We start from the raw sequence: 20,606 nt of genomic DNA, 5'->3' as shown, positions 1-20,606 counted from the left end.
TTTAGGGTTCAAAATGGACCCTAAATTTGGACCATAAATTCAGTTGTATTAACTGGGCCCATTTATATGCAGACTGACAAAGTTTATCAAAAGTATCACTCTGAGAATTGGATACCAGTAACTAGAAAGTTCCAGAATGGATACAGGTACACTTAAGCAAAATGTCTACTATAAAAAGATCAGAAGAACTATTTGTAGAATATTGAGTAGTAGCATAGAAATACTTCAAGAGAATGTCCAGAATCATGAAAATTACATATGTAGTAATACTTGTGTGTGTGTGTGTGTGTGTGTATATATATATATATATATATATATATACACAAAATTCTTTCTCCAGATCATTTCTAAGGGTTCCTGGTTAAGGGATAAAGCATTTGTTTTCTAAAGGACATTTGTCCTCCACTACCTTTCCTCAAGAAAATAAATACTTTCAGAACATATCCACAACGTCCTCTGGCTAGCATTATACCACACTACTAAATTTTTTTATTTTACCATCTATAAAAGTTAAAACCTCAGAAATCATTAGTGAAATACTAGGCTTATAACTGGATCCTCAAGAGAACCGAATCACACTTAAATCCCTGATAGAACTAATGGTAAATGGTATTTAGTTGTTAATGTCATCAAAATAAAATTTTAGTAAATCAAAATTTACTCAAGACATTTATCGTGAAGAACAATAGCCATTACTGAATCAATGTTTGGATTCTGGAAAAAAAAAAATGTTTAACAAGTCACAGAATTCAAACAACAAATAGTACAGATTCTCACCTAGTTCCAAACTCTTTTCATCATATGTATTTTAAGATTTTATTTTTAAGTAATCTCTATACCCAACATGGGGCTCAAACCCACAACCCCAAGATCAAGAGTCACATGCTCTACTGAATGAGTGAGCTAGGCATCCCTCTATCACATTTAAAAGGAAATGTCACATTCCCCCTTAACCACATAAAATACAAACATGGCTGGTATCCTTACTCTTTTTGTCACCAAGGTAACCAACACACACACTCTGCTGCTCAAACCAGGGTAAAATGAAGAAATACACTGTGCCACACATTAGTATGCCTTCACAATGTCTCACTCACTATGTTATACAACACTTAATACTTCAGTTAAGCTCCGCTGGCTAATAAAGGTTGATAAGAAAACACAGTGAGTCTCCTGGGGGTGAATTTTACTATGTCCCAAAGCCATAATGAACAGCTCATAATAGTCAATCTCCTTGTCATATCATTTAAAGTGAGCTAGAAAAGAGTGGGATTTGAAATCCCACAATATATCAAGCTCCAGGAGAAACTCCAAAAGTAACAACCTTGAATCTATTCAATGTGATTTGCTCAAATTTTTCTGAAAGTCTATGAGAGGGCAATATGCCAAACACTGTTCAACAAAAAACAAACAAAATCTTTCACGTGTAATTGGAAGTAATATATTAACATTGAGAGGAAATCTGCTTAAAGACAGGAAATAAATTTTTAAAAAGAATTAAGAAACAAATGATAGAGGTAATTATTAATCAAAACTCTGAACAAAAAAATTCGAAGAACATCATCCCTAGAAATTAATGGTATTATTTATAGAAGAGCAGTATATTTTTATTTCATATGTTCTCATGCAAAATTGGAAAGAATGAACCACTTAAAAACAGAAAATCCTCCATTAGACTACCTGTGATTAAGCCCTATAAAAAAGGAGAAAAGTGGAAATAGGCCCATCTGATTAGAAAAGATCAAAGTCTGTTGAAATGTGTGCTAGCACGGGTATAAGGAAACCAGCTTTCTTATATTGTGGGTAGGAGTATCTCTACAGAGATATTTGGCAATATCAATTAAAATTAGAAATGTATATAATTCTTTGACTCAGCAATTCCATTTCTAGGAATTTATCTGGCAGATATGTTCATGTATATGCAATATATATAAATGCAAAAACTACACTTCAGTGCCAGTAAAACTAGTTGAATAAATTATGATAAATCCAAACGGTGCAGCGACACAAAAAGAATAAAGATATACTTACTCATTCGTCATTACATGAAGAAAACAAAACACAAAAAAAAAGTATAGTTTTTAAGGATAATGTTTGTGTTGAAGAGGGGCGGGAGGGATACACATATATATACATTTTTCTATATAGATCATCTCTGAAAGTATGCACAAGAAACTGTTAACCCTGGCTGCTTCCAGAAGAGGAAATGAACAGCAGGACAACAGGAGGCTCTCCTTTATATGTTATTGTATCTTTGGAATTTCAAAACATATGAATGTATTACCTAAAAAGAAGCATAAATTAACCAAACCTTAAAGGAGGAAAGAGTGAAGGGTTAAGAAGAATGCTTGGGTACCAAATGTGACCCAGGGAATAAGTGCTCCCACTGTGGCCTTTTTAAAATTTCCTCTTTTCTCTTTCCATCTAAATTCCCTCCTGTTAGCTTTCCCAGTCCATTTTACTCTCCTCCATGGAGGCCTATCAGGTCATGTGTTAAAACTATCTAGTCCTGCTGGGAGTACTAAACGCCAAAGAGGTCGATGGACTTTGTTCCAGTAATCATCATAGAAAATGAGCATCAACATCAGCTGTAAAAGAAATGAGTTATTTACAATAGATAATTCCACTTAACATAAAACAAGGGGAAAAAAAAAAAAAAAACATGGGGAAAGACAGGGAAGTGAACATATGATTTTACAATACTATAAAAAATTCTTCCAGACCTATCCTTAAACACTCATTCAATACTGTCTGCTCTGTCTTTTCATAAGTATTACCTAAAAAAAAACAACCAAAAAACTTAATAAAAACAGGGTTCCCATGCTAGAAAAGTGATTTTCCCACTTTGTAATTTCAAAACCAAACCTGCATTCCCAAGAAGGCTACAGAGTAGCTCTGCACCTAGAATACCTAAATTAATGGTCACCATGGTCACTACTTATTAATTGCTTAAACTCATTTTTTCAGGGCAGCTGGGTGACTCAATCAGTTAAGTGTCTGTCTTCAGCTCAGGTCACGATCCTGCGATCCCAGGAGGGGTCCTGGGATCAAACTCTACATTGGACTCCCTGCTCAGCGGGGAGCCTGCTTCTCCCTCTCCCTTTGCCCTTCGCCCCCTTGTGCTTGCTCTCTCTCTCTCTCAAATAAATCTTTAAAAAAAAAAAAAACTGATTTTGTCTCTTTTCATTCCTTCATGTCATTTATTTGCAAATGTATACATATATTAATAATTCACATGCCAGGGTCTTGTTCTGTCACATTTTATATTAATATTTCTGTATCTCAAAATTTAAATAAAATACCTAGAATCTCACCAACTAAAACTGAAACATAATTATCCCTTATAAGGCACCAAAGAAACCACCCCTTTTTTGTCCAGACCAATATTTGCTTCTAGATTAACTAATTCCTATCAGAGTTTTTCCTCCATGTGGTTGTAACTGGGGGAAAGGCTATGGCTAGTCTCATGGTATATGAGAATCTGGGTAAGAACTACTGAAAAGAAGATATTTTGGACAAAGACAACTGGTTAACTGCATAGTTAACCAAAAACTATCGTAAAGAAAAGCTGTCTTCAAAGTTCTCAAAAATTACTGAAAATAAGTCTACAGTCTTCAATATCTTCAGTTTAAGTAAATGTTCTACCTAATTCATGAGTACATAAAAAAGTTATGTGAAAATCTCCTTTACTTAGGTTTAAAGTGTTATTCTTGGGGTGCCTGGGTGGCTCAGTCAGTTAAGTGGCCAACTCTCGATTCTGCCTCAGGTCATGATCTCAGGGTCCTGAGATCGAGCCCGGAATCTGGCTCTGCACTGGGCTGGGTGTGGTGTGGAGCCTGCTTAAGATTTTCTTTCTCCCTCTGCCCCTTCAATGCCTCACCCCCACCCCCTGCTTTTACACTCTCTCTCTCTCTAAAAAATAAAATCAAGTGTTATTCTTACTTCACCCAATCTCCAATATTATTTCCTCTATCAGATACAGAAGGCCTACAGACCAGTAAAATCCCTCTTATTTTAACAAATAACTTTCCAAAATGCCCAACATTAATTAAATTCTGAAAAATCAAGCTCCCCTTTTCTAAAACTACTAATTTACAACAAAACACACTGATAAGATCTTTCATTTATTTACTAATAATAAGCCAGAAAAACATTTTCAGAAATATTTTGAAATTCCTTACCCTTATGACCACAATGATAGAAAATCGCCACTTAGGAAAAAATTGGTCTCTGTGCCCCAAACAAAAGGTAATTAATATTTTAAAAGCAGAAGATGAACATACATATGAAATATACATTATATAGTTTTACAAACTAAATCATTAACTTTCCAACTTGGCATAATGACAGGGTAGTTGGAAGGGAATGTAAAAGAAAATACTCAACAGCTTAAAATTAACAATGGGCCCATTTATTCAAGGTAGGATGGTTCTCTCATTTCAGCTTGAGAGGACTGAAAGTCTCTTTCTATCCTCCTCTAGGAGGTAAACTCCGCAGCTGGCCTGTCTGGAGAATCACTCAACTATATTCATAACTTTGCTCAGAGTCCTTTGCTCAGAGTCCACAATGGCAAGAAAGTCTTCATCTTCACTTTGCACTGAAAACCATCACATAGAATTGTTGACTCTGAAGTGTTCAAATTTCCTTTAAGGATCATTTCAATTAATTTCTCCTGTAGGAAGCTGAACCCACAAATACAAAAGATATATGCCCACTGAAACTGAGAAACACTTACTGTAACTTCATAATTTCATCAAATATGATGTGACAGGTCTTATGTCTTGTGACAGGTCTTACGACCATGTAATAGTACTGTACTTATTTCTTTTCTCTGCAACCTTTGTGCACCCCAATACTTTGTATCTTCTTAAATGGTTTCTAGGAAGCACTCCTATAACTGCTGCATGAATGAATTCTCGGCAAAATGTTTCACAGCTGTCTTTTCTCTGTTCTGTCTTATACTCCCAAGTCAAACTCCATACTCCAGAAAACAGTAAGTTTCTTTCTCCTTTCAAATCCAACTAAAATCTTGTCTGAGATGGTAACAACGAATCCTCTTCTAACTCTTGAGAATCAAAATCATTATTTGTATTAATACTAATTTGTATTAAAATACCTGGCCTCATTTTTAACTATTAAAGAAACAATCTAGATGTGTTTGTGGAGAATTAGGAGATCATCTTCAGGAAATCCAAATAAGGACATTTTAGGGAAAAAACTCTAACATCATAAATCAGAAAACAACACACAGCAGAGTTTTGCAACTTTAGGATGCCATACTTAAGACATGTTATTCACAAATATATAATCCTTCCTGTATTTCCATCATGAGGAAAGTCAACTTGCCAAAATATGGCCTTGAATTGTGCAAGAAGTCTCCTATTTCTTCTTATAAAATATACTGGCAAAGACCAATAACCCACACTGCTCCAATGAAACCCATCCCCACATTCCATGGCTTCAAGGCATTTCCATAAATACAGGGTCATAAAAAGGCAGCCTATAAACTCCTGTAGCCAGCACTACATTTTAAGAATAGGAAACTGAAGAGAATGACATGTGATTATATAGTTACAGTAATCTGAGGATCTTTTTTAAAGTTTGCAGGAATTACCAATCTCATCTTAGAAACCTACCTCCTAAAAAAGAATGCAAAAATTATGCATTATAGATAATAGGCAAATCCGTACAAAATGTTAAAATTGTATAGTTTGCAAAAAACCTGTATGGTTTGCATATTTTAATGCACAAAGTCATATCCAGCATATTCATACACTTGTTTGAACAAAATAGCATGCTATCATGCTAGTAACAACAAAATCTCAAGAAAACAATGCTTAAGTCCCAGCCAATGGCCTACTTATCACAAAAACATTCCCTGTCACAGAGTTCCAATGTTATAGGGAACATAAATAGCCCTGTGGAGTTCAACATGGCATTACATGACCAGAGCATGCTTCTAAACTCTAAACATAAACATGGAGGTTCCTAGCTAAGCACAAACTTGTGATTTTTTTCCGTTTTCAATTCCAGTAGACTCTAAGTAAAAAAAAAAAAAAAAAATAGACTACATTACCCACAATTATGGGGCATTTGATATTTCAAGACTAAATTTTTTTTCTTTCTAATTTTATAATAATATATTAATAATATTACAATGTAATAATATTATGGTAATTATAACTAAGAGAATACCATGTGCCAGACCCTAAGAATTTCATACATATTATTAAAATAATAAGAGAATCACTAAATTATATGTTTTTAAAGCATGCTGTCAAGTTTTAATTACTTCTTAGGCACATGGGTGGCTCAATAGGCTAAGAATTTGCCTTCTGCTCCTGAGACAGAATCCACATCCAGCTCTGCCTCTCCATCTATCCCACCACCCTGTTTGTGATATATCTCTCTGAATAAATAAAATCTTTAAAAAGAAAAAAAAAGGTTTAATTACTTCTTGACACTATTAAACAATCCAGTGACCACAGAAATACATCCCAATAATTTTACGTAATTAAGGCAAACTAAATACAACTAGGGAACTAAGTAAGATGAGGTATAATGTTACTAATCCTACTACAACAATATAAATTAGTTATTAGGCATGCATCTTTATTAGGCAATGTTACTACTAGGCATGTTTGAACTGAACCACACAAGGGGTTAAAAGTAACTACAATGAAAGCCAACAGCCTAGCAGCACAGTTGAGCCAACATTCCCTCCACTCCTCCCCTCCCCTTCCCATCCTCTCCAGTCCAGAATGAATTGCATGCCCCACTGCACAAGGCCCAAAAAGGTCACAGGAGATGGCAGAGACTTTTGTAAGAGAACAGAAATAACTCAGCAGCTTTGTTACCGTAGTCTCTTTTAATCAGTATGTTCAAAATCCTTTAATTAGCACTCTGTCTACACAAGGAAAGCATTTCTTCTGTGCCAGGGGAGGGCACATATGTATGTACACAGTGTTCTGTTGTATCAGCATCTCAACATGGAGCTAGGCCTCAAACTGTCTGCCAGGGAACTGAAGCACAGAAAACTTTTTTAAAGGCATGGTATCACAAAATTTACACATTATATTTGCATTTGTTACCAAACAACAAAGTGATTATTTAGTTTGTTTCACTAGATGTCAATTTGTTTGACTTTTTTTTCCAGCAAAAATGGTGCATTTTAAACTAAACAATAACTTTCTATAGTCTATTATCTATAAAGATATTCAAACTTAATAAAAAAAATGTTAATAGAACATAAAAATAAGACATATTCAAATATCATTCCTTCCCTCATAAGAGATCTTCAGTAAGAGAAAAAAAAAATTGCCTTGCTCAAACAGGAATAAATCATAAGACATATTTTCACATGGATGCTCTCCATTTAAAATCTCATCCAACCATGAAGTCCTAAAACTTAGAGGCTGGATTACATATATGTATTTCCTTATAAACTCTGATTAACTGGAATCAAGACAGAAGTTGGTGCTAAATTAAAATTAACCTTTAAAAAATAAATTGTTTTAAAAATCCATGGCCAAGAAACAAGGAAATCTCCATTAGTAAACAGGGATTAGCAGTATTTTAGCAGAAATTTTCGAGTGTTACAAACATTTTTCTTTTAAAATTAAGTTGTATGTATATTGTAAGAAGCAGTATATGTACATATATTTATACACATAAATAAACAAAACAACAGACTCCTAAATACCTGATTAGAGAAACAATCTAATTAAAGAAACAATCTATAGATAAAATTTATTATTAGGGAAGCAGGATAGCATAATTGCTTGAAAGCCAGCTCTTCCATACCAGCCATGTGAGCTCATAACAGTTTTGTACAATGGGCATAATACCACTATTTCACAGGTTGACATGAGAATTAAATGAGATGATGCACATAAAACATCTGGCAAAAATCCAAGTTTCCTGCCAAGGCTGTCAGGGGGTGGAATAGGAGGTATTTTTGTTCATTGCACAAAAGTATAAATTGGCACAACCTACCAAAATTGTATATGTATTTGTCCATATATACATACATATGTATATACGTATACACACACACATACACTACACACACACATACACAGCTGGCCCTTGAACAGCATGGGATTTGGGGCACTGACTCCTCCCATACAGTTGAAAATCCACATACAACTTTTGACTCACTCAAAACTTTACTAGTAGCCTACTATTTATTGAAAGCCTTACCGATAACATAAACAGTCAATTAAAACATATTTTGTATATATTGTATTTTTACAATACTGTAAACTAGAAAAAAGATAATATTAAGAAAATCATAAAGGAGGGACACCTAGGTGGCTCAGCAGTTGAGCGTCTGCCTTCTGCTCAGGGCGTGATCCTGGAGTTCTGTGACTGAGTCCCACATCAGGCTCCATGCAGGGAGCCTGCTTCTCCCTCCACCTGTGTCTCTGCCTCTCTCTCTCTATCTCTCATGAATATTAAAAAAAAAAAAAAAAAAAGAAAGAAAGAAAATCATAAGGGGGTACCTGGGTGGCTCAGTCGGTTAAGCATCCAACTCTTGACTTTGGCTCAGGTCATGATCTGAAGGACTTGAGAGCAAGGTGTGCACAGCACTCCATAATTAGCAGTCTCTGCTTGAGATTCTCTCCCTCTCCCTCTGCCCCACCCCCTGCACTCACACAAATTCTCTCTCTCAAATAAATAAATAAATCTTTTTTTAAAAAAAGAAAATCATAAGGAAGAGAAAATACATTTACAGAATTGCATATATAGTTGTCGGAAAAAAATCCCCACGTAAGTGGACCTGCACAATCCAAATCTGTGTTGCTCAAGGGTCAACTATATGTGTAAAAATTATGTTTATATGGTATCTACTACAGCACTGTTTGTAATAGCAATACTGGAAACAATACACATGCCAGTCCTTCATGGAGGACTGGCTAAATAAATGCTACTTCCCTAAGAGAGAATTCTATACAGTTGTTTAAAAACAAAACCTCTAGGGAAAGTTCTCTGTGGTAAGTTGTTGAGGAAAAACAAAAGACATGAAACAGTGTGTATAACATGTTACCATATATGTAAAAGGGGAGTGGATATTCATATTTATTTGTCTGTGGAAAAAATAAAAAAGCCCTCTGTAACATTATACAAGTAATTGATAGCAAGAAGAAAGTAAAACAGTGCTTGACACATAGTCAAGCCTCAAAAAAATACCATCATCCATGAAAACATATCCTTAAATTGTATGCACAGAATACATTCAAACTAAATCTGTAATGAGGTAAACAACCAAATCTCAATTATTTATAAGCCCATTATCCAGGAGATCCAAGCCCTAGATTCTTCTTCAAAGGTAAGTAGCCTTTGGCAATTTTACTGTTGACTGTCATCTTCACCAAAAGGGAGTTGAGGAAATAACACTAAAAACAGTCATTTTATTTGATATTGATCAACACTTTTTTAATTAACAGCCTTTGGAGTTGAAAGGAACGATGAAAATCCCATAGGGCAATCTTTTAATATTACATATGAAGTCCAGAGAATTCCCCAAATTAGTGACAGTTTAAAGATTTGAAGTTTGTCCTCCAAATACTTTCCATTTCCCAGTAATAAGATGAGGGAAACTGAAAATAAGCTTAACTGAAATCAGTTATCCTTGCTAAATTCCCTCCCCTCCACATCCTTTATTATACATAACTAAGTTTGCTGAGATCAAATCCCATAAGCAATTGTAATGAGTACAGGTTATCCAGAGAATTCAACAACTCAGCCCTGAGGTTTCCAAGACTAAGCATTGAATGAACATCTGTAATAAAATCTGTGAAGTTTGCTTACACTAGAGATTGTCAGAGGCATGTTGAAATCCTTGCCACCTTGCAGCCGGAAACCCCAAGGAGCTGGGCCAACCAAGGACACACTGTAGTTGCTCATGGCTCTACCAGCTCAAAGTCCAATTCCAAAAAATGAAAGAACCTGTGAAAGAAAATTTGATGGTTAACAAAAATGTTTATTTGAAATCCTATTACATATTTAAATGTATTTAATATAAACTCAACTAAATTATGTTCAATATTCTGTTTTGGGGGGATGAGAAAATATAGAGGTTTAAGTCTATATTAAGTTCTCACTTCAGTCTTTTCAGAAAAAGGAATCTATGAGCTAATATACAAATTCTAAACTGACGCCAATTTCCATAGTCTAAAAATTCCATATCAGAATCTATTTCTAGACACTTGATCAGTTTTACAACTTGCTACAGTACAATTTGTGGCTTTCTGCATACAAACTTTAACTTAAAGTACTTTACAACACTTCATTATACAGAGGAGAAAGAAGATTTTATTTCAGGCTTAACTCAAAATTTTTTTCCCCTCCCTTCTACCTCATGCACTCTTTAGCCTGCAGCTGGCAAGAATCCTTAAATTCTAAGCTACTCTCACATATGAAAAGGACTGCAAATCCATAGATTCTTATTCATGCTTTCCACATACAAAATTCTATAAAGTAAGTTGTTTCTTAATGCACAAAACTATTCTCTCCAATCATAAATTACAACTTGTATTTCCTCTTATAGGAACATGATATTTTCCACACTTAGAGCAATATTTACTTTTCCTTTAGACAGGCAATGATAGGCAATATTCTAGCATTTCAATGAGAACCCGCTTCTTGTTTTACATACACACCACATCAGGCAAAGTAAAGAAAAAGCATTAACCAGTGAATGAGACTGACTAAATAGGGTAGGAATTTAAGGTTAATCTTAATGCATGAAAGGGAACTGGAGCTTTAGAAAAAAAGCAGCACTTCAGTGCTGTCTTTTTTGTTTTGCTGTAAGTACACCCACAATGACTCTCATGGTTGGACTTTTATATAATTAAAAGAAGTGTGGGGACGCCTAGGTGGCTCAGCAATTGAGCGCCTGCCTTCAGCCCAGGGCTTGATCCTGGAGTCCCAGATCGAGTCCCATGTCAGGCTCCCTGCATGGAGCCTGCTTCTCTCTCTGTGTCTCTCATGAATAAATAAATAAAATCTTAAAAAAAAAAAAAGTGTGACTTTGAGTTTGGTATTGGTTGATGTGATGTTTATGTGTGGTGGGAGAAATTGGAAGAAATGGATATTTTCTAAAATGTAATGCTATGAAACATTTCTCTCTTCAAAAATATTAAAGGGCAGCCCTGGTGGCTTAGCAGTTTAGCGCCGCCTTCAGCCCAGGGTGTGATCCTGGAGACCCAGGATCGAGTCCCACATTGAGTCCCACATGGGTTCCCTGCATGGAGCCTGCTTCTCCCTCTGCCTGTGTCTCTGCTCCCACTCCCCCGCCCCGCCCCTGTGTGTGTCTCTCATGAATAAATAAATAAAACCTTAAAAAAATAAAAATATTGAAAATACAACAGATGTATAATTTAATAATCTTAAAACCACTGAAGGCACACTTGCTTGGACAATCTGTGCTGTTGGACTAAATCATCACCTTATATTACTTACATTAAAACATTTTTCCATTTTTTTAACCCATTCAAATCTTTGATCCCATTACACCAAATTAATATTGGCAAATGTACATATCGAACTACTGTGTATAATAAAAACAAACAGATTACATCCTCTAATAAGGGGGAAATGAGGCAAAACTTTCAAGTCTGGCTCTTAAAGAAAAATTTAACCAATAAAAATCTACACTGCATCTAACCAGAAAAGAAATGAGCTTTTACACTGGCATGGCAGGACAAATTCAGGACTGATGTAATATGCACAGGGCCCTAAAAGACCCACTGGCCATTCCAGAAGTCAAACTGGTAGATACATATGAACAAATAAGTAGAAAAATTAAAGAGCCATACATAATTTAATTGCTTTCCTGCCGTAATAAAAGATTTTCATAGAACTAATAAAGACCGCCCTGACACTGGAATTCTATGATACATATCAGAAGTGTGTAGAGCCGACAGATATTTCACAGGCAGCTTGCCCCCTCCTTTTTTAATCTTTAACTTGTATCAAGAGAAGAATGTGGAAGTTAGGCTCAACTTCTTCCGTCCCCATTATTCCCTACAAGAGAATGTATGTAATTTATATATCAAACCATGTACATACAACTTCCCTTTACTTGGGAACTCCCTTCCTGACCTACCTCGTTTATTAGAATTGCTAGCCCTGGCAAGGTCATAGCCGCACTACAGAACCATGTCATTTCACTTCTAGTATTCCCCCTCGGCTAGCTTCACTTGCCTTAAAAAACATTCTGATCCCCAAGCAATGGTAATATCCTCGCTGTCCTTTTCCAGATCTCCTCCGTCTGGTTATTAGTGCCCAAAACTCCTCCTGAAATACTAAGCAGGCAGGAAAGAGCGAGCAGCCCATTCTGCTTTCGAACACGAAGGAAATGTTGGACCTTCTCTACACAGCTTGGGAATTTTCTTTGGGGCAAAGTCTAAACAATGTCTTCGCTCTCTCACTTGGGAAGGAAGCTTGGTAATTCCCACACTTCTAACCACCCCCCACCCCCGGCTTCTTCGCCTCTTCGGTGAGCGGGAAGGCGGAAAGGGCAACTCACAGTGACAGGAACGGTCTGAAGAACAAGCAGTATCTTGCGATTCTCTTTTCCCAAACTGAGGGAGAAAACGGAGACGGAGCTGAAGAACCCAAGCTACGGGCGCGCACACTAGGAGAGGAGTCGACCAGGCAGTTTTCCAGAAGAGGTTCACGCCTAGCCCCGTTGGCCAAATAAGGCTCCGGAGCGGGCCGTTTCCGCGGCGGGCAGGTCCGACGCCCTCACGGTCAGGAAGGCGGCCTTGGGAGGGGAGCTGGCGATCACACCCCGGACCTGCCCTGCCCTGCCCTGCCCTGCCCAACGCGGCCACGAATTTTCGCTCCTCTTTCCCCCCTTCCTTTATCCACTTCTGTCATCGAACGCACCGAAGGCACAGCCTCAACAGAAGTCCCAACAAGTACTCGAGTATCAACAAATCTGGAGATTACCACAGATTTTTTTTTTTTTTAAAAAAAAGCTTTCTTTCAGGTCGCACGGCAGTCTGCCCACACGAGTACTCAATTTTTTAATATCTGAGGGGAAATAAACACGTCTCAGGAGCGAGAAAGCAAACAAACAAAAATAACGCGCCTTTCGCGTGGAGCCCCGCTCCCCACACGCCACGAGGTTCGTGCTTGACGTGGGTGCGCCCAGGGGTCCCGGCGGGTCCCCGCCGCCGCCGCCGCCGCCGCCGCCGCGCTCGTGCCGGACCACCCGGGCTCCGGGAACTCGCAGCGCTCGCGCTCTGGCCCTGCGGCCGCTCCCGCGCCGCCCTGCCCCGGAGCTCGTCTTCCCACGCGGCTCTCACCTCAACCGCTCCGGCAGGCACCTGAGGAGCCGGCCCCGCGCGAGGCGCGCCCCCTCCTCCTCCTCCACAGCCGCGCGGCCCCCCGCGTCCCGGGCGCAGGGAGACCGCTTCGCGCCCTCCTCCCTCCGGGTCCGCATCCCCGCCCGGCGGCCACTCACCTCGAGCCCGCAGCGCCGCCGCAGCCTCCGCAGCCTCCGCAGCCTCCGCCTCAGACGAGCGCTGACAAGTGACTCCGGGTGCGCGCGCCGGCCCCACCGCCCCCGGGGACTTCCGCCCTCTCGCACTCCCCGGCCCCGCCCCCAGGGAGGACACGCCCACCCCGCGCTCCCGGCCCCGCCCCCAGGCGGGGACACGCCCCCCCCCGCGCTCCCGGCCCCGCCCCGGCGGTGCAGGGCTGCAGCGGCGGTGCAGGGCTGCCCGGGGCGGGCGGAGTCGGGCGCGCGGGCGTGCCGAGGCGCGCTGCAGCCGGCGCCGGAGAACAATCGAGCTACCGAGTTTCGGTGGGAGTAGTCAGGGGATTCCGAGCAGTACCTGGCAAAGGTACGCTCCGCGTGTCTGTTTTGTAACGGATGCTTTTCTCTCTCCAGAAATGAGTTGGCAAGCAGTTGTTCCGGCTAAAAATAGAAGGGGGCTTTGGATAAATCCCTAGCTATGCAAGTTCAGCGGCTACTGCCTGGTTTTTGGAGAGAGCTTTACATGCCCTAAAAGGTGCAGACCCTGAAGTTTACGTGTCAGGAAGGTGGAAACCGGTAACCCGTAATATCTAGAAGCTAAATTCTGTGATCATACCAGAATACAGGGATAGAGAGCAAGGGCCAAAAGCCGTTTAACCAGCATATCCTCATTATTTTTTTTTTTTCGAAGTCCGACAAATCAGTAGCCCACTTTTCAGTTTCTATAAAGTTGTTGGATTTATCCCAAGGAATTTATTCATAAGCAAACTTAATGTGCAGTGAATATACAGAAAGTAACCTGTTGACTTTTTTTAAATTTTTTTTTAATTTTTATTTATTCATGATAGTCACAGAGAGAGAGAGAGAGGCAGAGACACAGGCAGAGGGAGAAGCAGGCTCCGTGCGCTGGGAGCCCGACGTGGGATTCGATCCCGGGTCTCCAGGATCGCGCCCTGGGCCAAAGGCAGGCGCCAAACCGCTGCGCCACCCAGGGATCCCTGTTGACTTTTTTTTAAAGATTTTGTTTATTCATGAGAGACACGGGGGTGGGGGGGGGGGGCAGAGACACAGGCAGAGGGAGCAGCAGGAGCCTGATGCAGGACTTGATCCCAGGACTCCAGGATCACCACCTTAGCCAAGAGCAGACATTCAACCAATGAGCAACCCAAGTAATTGGGTTCTAGAAAGTGAAAAGGACAGTTTTTAACCAAGGGTCATGTAAAGCAAGAATGAACTCCATGAATCTCCTAAATGTACAACAGCCTTCTAGAGAAGGTCCAATACTGCCCTGACCAAAATGGTAGCCACTAGCCACATATGGCTATGGAACATTTGAAATATGTGACTAAGGCACTGAATTTTTTGTATCATTTTAATTGACATTTACAAGCCGAAGCAGGGTAACATTTGTGTTCAACACAACTTTGAGTAGAACTACATTTCACTTCACCATTGAAAACTTAGTACCCAAGTTGAGATACTATAGTTCAAAAAAAAACACGCTGAATTTCAAAGTCTTAGTTTGAAAATTTTAATGTAAAAATGCCTCATTAATAATTTTATATTGATTACATTTTAGAATAAGATTTTTATATTTGAATAAAATATAATATTAAAATTAACTTCATCCGTTTTCTTTTTTTTTTTAAGATTTATTTATTTATTTATTCATGATAGATGTAGAGAGAGAAAGAGAGAGGCAGAGACACAGGAGGACGGAGAAGCAGGCTCCACACCAGGAGCCCGACGCGGGACTCGATCCCGAGACCCCAGGATCACACCCCGGGCCAAAGGCAGGCCCAAACCGCAGAGCCACCCAGGGATCCCCCATCTGTTTTCTTTTTTATGTGCTTACTAAGATACTTAAAGTTACCTATGTGACTAGCACTGTATTTTCATTGGATGGCACTGCTCCATAGTGCTCATAACATTCCCCCCAAGATTATGTTGGAAGGAAAGGTTTCCTAGTGTGAAAGCTGGTTTAAGGGGTACTTTATTTTTTTTTAAGATTTTATTTTTTTAAGTAATCTCTGCATCCAATGTGGGCAGGAACCCACAACCCAAGATAGAGGGTCCTGCCCTCCACAATCTGAGTTAGCCAGGCGTCCCTGGAGCACTTTAATATGTTATCATGTTTGACACTTCACCTCAAAATTAAATAAATAATAACAGTGACGTTTACAAACACCCACCATGTGCCAAACAGTGTGGCAATCCTTACAATAACTGTAGACAAATGTCATCCTCATTTATAGTTCAGAAATTTGAGTTTGCAAGAAATTATAGTTTGCGACACTTCAATAGGGCAATGGCTAAGTGTTGCCCTGTAAGAGTGCCATCTCTGCTCCTCTTCATGTTTGCTGCTGATACAGTTAAAATCAACAAGGTTGATAAAGACATCAAGAATTGCAGGTAGTATATGGAGATGTCACCAGAGGGTAAACATCTTGAAGAGTGGAGAGTAGAGGAGTGTTGCTTACTTAGCAAGTTCAAATGTTAGCCTGTAGTTGCTAGCCTGCCTCTGAATCCTCCTCCTCCTCTCGCAGTTTAAAGTGGGGTAATAGTAAAAAAAACAAATTGATGTAAATTCAATAAGCCATCCAATTTAAAGACCAGAGAAAGAAGATGGAAAACTATAGCAGCTAACGCTGTTGAGAGCCAGAGAAATGCAATCTGCAACAAATTATGGAAATTAAATACTTGTATATTATTATGAGTATGTATGTTACTTGTATATGAAATGGGACAAACTTCCTGAACCATTTCTGGTAGAGCATATGCCTTAACTTGTTTGAGAATGAATTGCTCCCAGTGATCCCTGGGTGGCGCAGCGGTTTGGCGCCTGTCTTTGGCCCAGGGTGCAATCCTGAAGACCCGGGATTGAATCCCACATCAGGCTCCTGGTGCATGGAGCCTGCTTCTCCCTCTGCCTATGTCTCTGCCTCTCTCTGTGACTATCATAAATTAATTAATTTTAAAAAAAGAGAGAGAATGAATTGCTCCCAAGCCATTCTGACTCCACTCTTCTGTCTCGTTCATGACTAACATCTATGAAATGGTTGGCCGTGATTTGAAGGACAGTCTGTGACTACAGACTACTAGCATGATGATAACTGATCCATTGGGAAATCAGACCAGTGTCCTTAGCCTTGTTAACTTTCTGGGCTAAGCAAAGGAATTCACCACAAAGGAAACTATATTTAAAATTTCAATTTGTCATAACCAATGCATAAGAGAGAACATACAAGAGAAAAAAATAGACCAAAAGATTAATTTAGCAGGAAGAATTTTCAAGAATATTCCATCTATGGGATGCCTGGGTGGCTCAGCGGTTGAACCCCTACCTTCAGAAGCTCAGGGCATGATCCCAGGATCCAGGATCAAGTATTACATTGGGCTCCCTGCATGGAGCCTGCTTCTCCCTCTGCATATGTCTCTGCCTCTCTCTCTCTGTGTGCCTCTCATGAATAAATAAGTACAATCTTTAAAAAAAAAAGAATATTCCATCTAAGCAGTATTTACCCAAGTGAATAAATGTTTGCTCTACATTTTATTATCCAATGTATGACTCAGAATCCTCTTGCCGTACTTCAAAAATAACAGAAACTTTTAATTACAAGATGGCATGGCTGTGACAAGTTCTTACAGTTGCACCCAATAAACTGTAAAGTGCCAGTCTTTAAAAAGTTCCTACATTACTCTAAGTCAATTTATTTTTTAAGTCCTAATCCTGAAAGGCAAATAAACCACTCACAGGTATGAATATTTAATGTTTATAATACAGAATGGTGGGGGGCCTCGGTGGCTCAGTTGGTTAAGCATCGGATTCTTGATTTTGGCTCAGGTCACAATTTCTGGGTCATGAGATGAAGCTTGCATTGGGCTCTAGACTGGGCGTGGAGCCTGCTTAAGTTTCCCTCTCTCTCTCTCTCTTTCTCTCTCTCTCTCTCTCTCTCTCTCTCTCTCTCCCCCTCTTTCTCTGCCCTCCACCAAAATAAAATAAAATAAAATAAAAATAAATAAAATAAAATAAAATAAAATAAAATCCAGTATTGAGAGAATGCTAGGAAGAGGGGCAAGCATAAAGCAGCATAGAGAGAGTGGAAAGAAGTAAATGGATGGGAAAGGCTCTCTGAGCAGATCCATTAAGCCTTCGTAATTGAGTAAGTATGTGATAGAGGGAAAAGTGGAAAAGTTTAAACTTTTTTTTTTTTTTTTTATGATAGTCACAGAGAGAGAGAAAGAGGCAGAGACACAGGCAGAGGGAGAAGCAGGCTCCATGCACCGGGAGCCCGACGTGGGATTCGATCCGGGGTCTCCAGGATCGCGCCCTGGGCCAAAGGCAGGCGCTAAACCACTGCGCCACCCAGGGATCCCAAGTTTAAACTTTTTAAAATTGCTTCAAGATTATAAGTCTGGCTTTTGGGAGTTGAATATAACTACTATGAAGAAAGAGGAGTAATTTTTGAAGGAACGATACATTTTCCTGGCAGTTTCTAGTAAGCAAAAGAAAAAAAAAAAGCAAGTGAGGGGTATGAGTAAAAAGAGTAAGAGTAAGAGCACTGAAAAAAGTACCAGGAAGCTCCAAGTTTCAGATTTCAGAAAGGAGAATATTCCTCCTAAGGCCAAGGTTTAGCCAGTCTGATGTTTTACACAAAGTTACTTCTTTGAGGCATCTGGTTGGTGATCCAAATAATAGAGAGTATGTGATTTTGGAGAGGAGATAGAAATGAAATCTGTAGGTCAATAATTGAAAAAGCTTGGTATATGAAGAAAAATGTTATCTGAAGAAAGTCAAGAAAATGAGAAATAGACCTGAGGCACAACTTCTCAATTAGTTAGTTATGCCAAGAAATTAATCTCCTCAGCCTGGGAGGCACAGGCTGGGAAGGCTTATCCATTTTCCTTGGTTTCTAAAGAAGTTTGCCTTGATGTAAAAAGTAGAAGAGGAAACCAAGAGGAGACAAATGAAAACGAACAAACCAACAAACAAACCTGCCGGCTTTCAATCAGAATGATCAGGATATCTTGTACATTTGAGCTAAATGAGCTAAGGACATTGTGAAGAGAGAAGATTTAGATGTATGCTGTAAGAGCTGTTTAGAAAGATCTGCCCACACCCCTGTGCAGTGTTGCTTTATTAAAACATTTTCAATATTGGTCACTTTGCTTTACACCTGATACTAATAGGCCTTTGCATATCAATTATACACCACCAAGAGTACCATCTGTTTCCTCTCAGAACCCTGACTGGTAAATAATTAGTGATTCTTTTTGTCGTAATATCATCACATAAATCATTAGAATGTTATGCACACTTATTTATTGAGCATCAATATCAACTCTGTTGATATGTGATTTTAAAAGTAAATTCACTTTTTGTAAAAATATTGTGATTTTTGCTTTTGAGATTTTTTTTAATTGATGACTTTTTAAATTAGTCATTTTAGGATTTTTTTTTTAAGATTTTTATTTATTTATTCATGAGAGACACAGCAAGAGAGAGAGGCAGAGACATAGGCTGAGGAAGAAGTAGGCTCCCTGCAAGGAGCCTGATGTGGGACTCGATCTCAGATCCCAGGATCACACACTGGGCCAAAGGCAGATGCTCAACTGCTGAGCCACCCAGGCATCCCTCATTTTAGGATTTCTCATTTTAGGATTTTTAGAAGCATTTCCATTAGATTACACTGTGGTGTGACCCACCATCACTTAAAATCTGGAAGCAAGTGCCTCTATATTGTCAACTTTTAATCAATTTTTAAAAGAGCTAGTAGCAAAGGTGATTATTCTGAATCACAAAATATATCTTAAATCTAGATTTTGTCTATGCATATAGGGTAAACAGAGTTATCTTTGGGAAGTAGGATTATGAAACTGTTATTTTTTTTAATTTTTATTTATTTATGATAGTCACACACACACAGAGAGAGAGAGAGAGAGGCAGAGACATAGGCAGAGGGAGAAGCAGGCTCCATGCACCGGGAGCCCGACATGGGATTCGATCCCAGGTCTCCAGGATCACGCCCTGGGCCAAAGGCAGGCGCCAAACCGCTGCGCCACCCAGGGATCCCAAAACTGTTAATTTTTTACTTTATAATTTTCTACATTTCAAATTGTAGAGAATATTTATCACACCTATAATAAGAATAAAACAACACAGACTTTTTTAAAAACCACATGAATTGACTAACTTCATGATAATATAAATTATATAATATGCTATATAATTTAAATTTTTAATAGCCCCAAATTAATTTTACATTAATTGCTTTTTAAAACTCTATTTAATTTATGGTTTTGTCCCAAACTACTGATGTAATCTCTTCTGATCCTTTAGGTAGTCTTTCACATTGTCTGGGTTTAGAATTTCTCATGCTTTCCTTGTGTCTCTCCATTAAAGTGGAGCTATGAAGACACAATTATTAACAATGCTAGTGTACAAATAAGATTATTTAGACAAGTGGTATTTTGGATTGGAAAGATCCTTGGGGAAATCTAATCTTAACATGCTTTATTTACAGCAAAATCTCTCCACCCAAAAGACAGTACCTCTGCTAAGTGTTTTTAAAACCCGTTTACATACTCTGGGAAAAGCAAGGAAACTAATATTTTCATTGGAAGGTATCCACATGTGCAGTCACAGTGGAATGCAGTAAAACATGCCATTTCTGGCAAAAATGTAAAGGGATGTAGTAATAAGAATGACCAATCAACTCATCAAGAATCTAATTAAAGCATAGAATTGTTTTTAAGATAAGGAATAATATGAAGGCATAAATATGTATAAATAACATATACAAAAACTATACTGAATTCCACTAATAATATCCAATTTACACATCATATCAAATTCTGCCAATCTGTATAATATGCATATACCTACTGGCATTTAATTTCAGAATAAAACTATTCTGGGAAATTCCTCAAAGCCACTTTCTGCCAGTTGTGTAACGGTAAACTGATGAAAAAGGTAAGCAGGCATTTTTAAAAATCTATGAGATGTGAAATCTGGAATTTTTCAATATTTTCATAATCTGATTATTTCACATGACAAAATATTCTTAAACCATACATTAGCCAAAAGTTTGATGCCTGCTTCTTCCTAGAATTT

At 38.7% G+C, this 20,606-nt stretch overlaps 1 protein-coding gene across 14 annotated transcripts in view; it reads right to left on the bottom strand.

The window, feature by feature from the left end:
* The window catches only part of PDLIM5 (PDZ and LIM domain 5), a 212,107-nt gene extending 198,491 nt beyond the window's left edge, over nt 1-13,616 (bottom strand). For 13 of the 14 annotated variants that reach the window (XM_077882905.1, XM_077882898.1, XM_077882908.1 and 10 more), the window contains exons 1-2: nt 13,478-13,616; nt 9,814-9,951 (exon numbers count right to left, since the gene is read on the bottom strand). In XM_077882905.1, coding sequence (XP_077739031.1) covers nt 9,814-9,909 — 96 coding nt within the window. In that variant the 5' untranslated portion in view covers nt 9,910-9,951; nt 13,478-13,616. Of the gene's footprint in view, nt 1-9,813; nt 9,952-12,535; nt 12,755-13,477 lie in introns of those variants that run through there. The other variant, XM_077882899.1, reaches the window with a different exon arrangement.
* Between the last annotated feature and the right edge of the window lie 6,990 nt (nt 13,617-20,606).

Source organism: Canis aureus, chromosome 33 (assembly GCF_053574225.1).
Source record: "Canis aureus isolate CA01 chromosome 33, VMU_Caureus_v.1.0, whole genome shotgun sequence".
Classification (NCBI taxonomy): domain Eukaryota; kingdom Metazoa; phylum Chordata; class Mammalia; order Carnivora; family Canidae; genus Canis; species Canis aureus.
The sequence above is the reverse complement of the archived record's forward strand: the minus strand, read 5'-3'. Positions and strand labels throughout refer to the sequence as shown.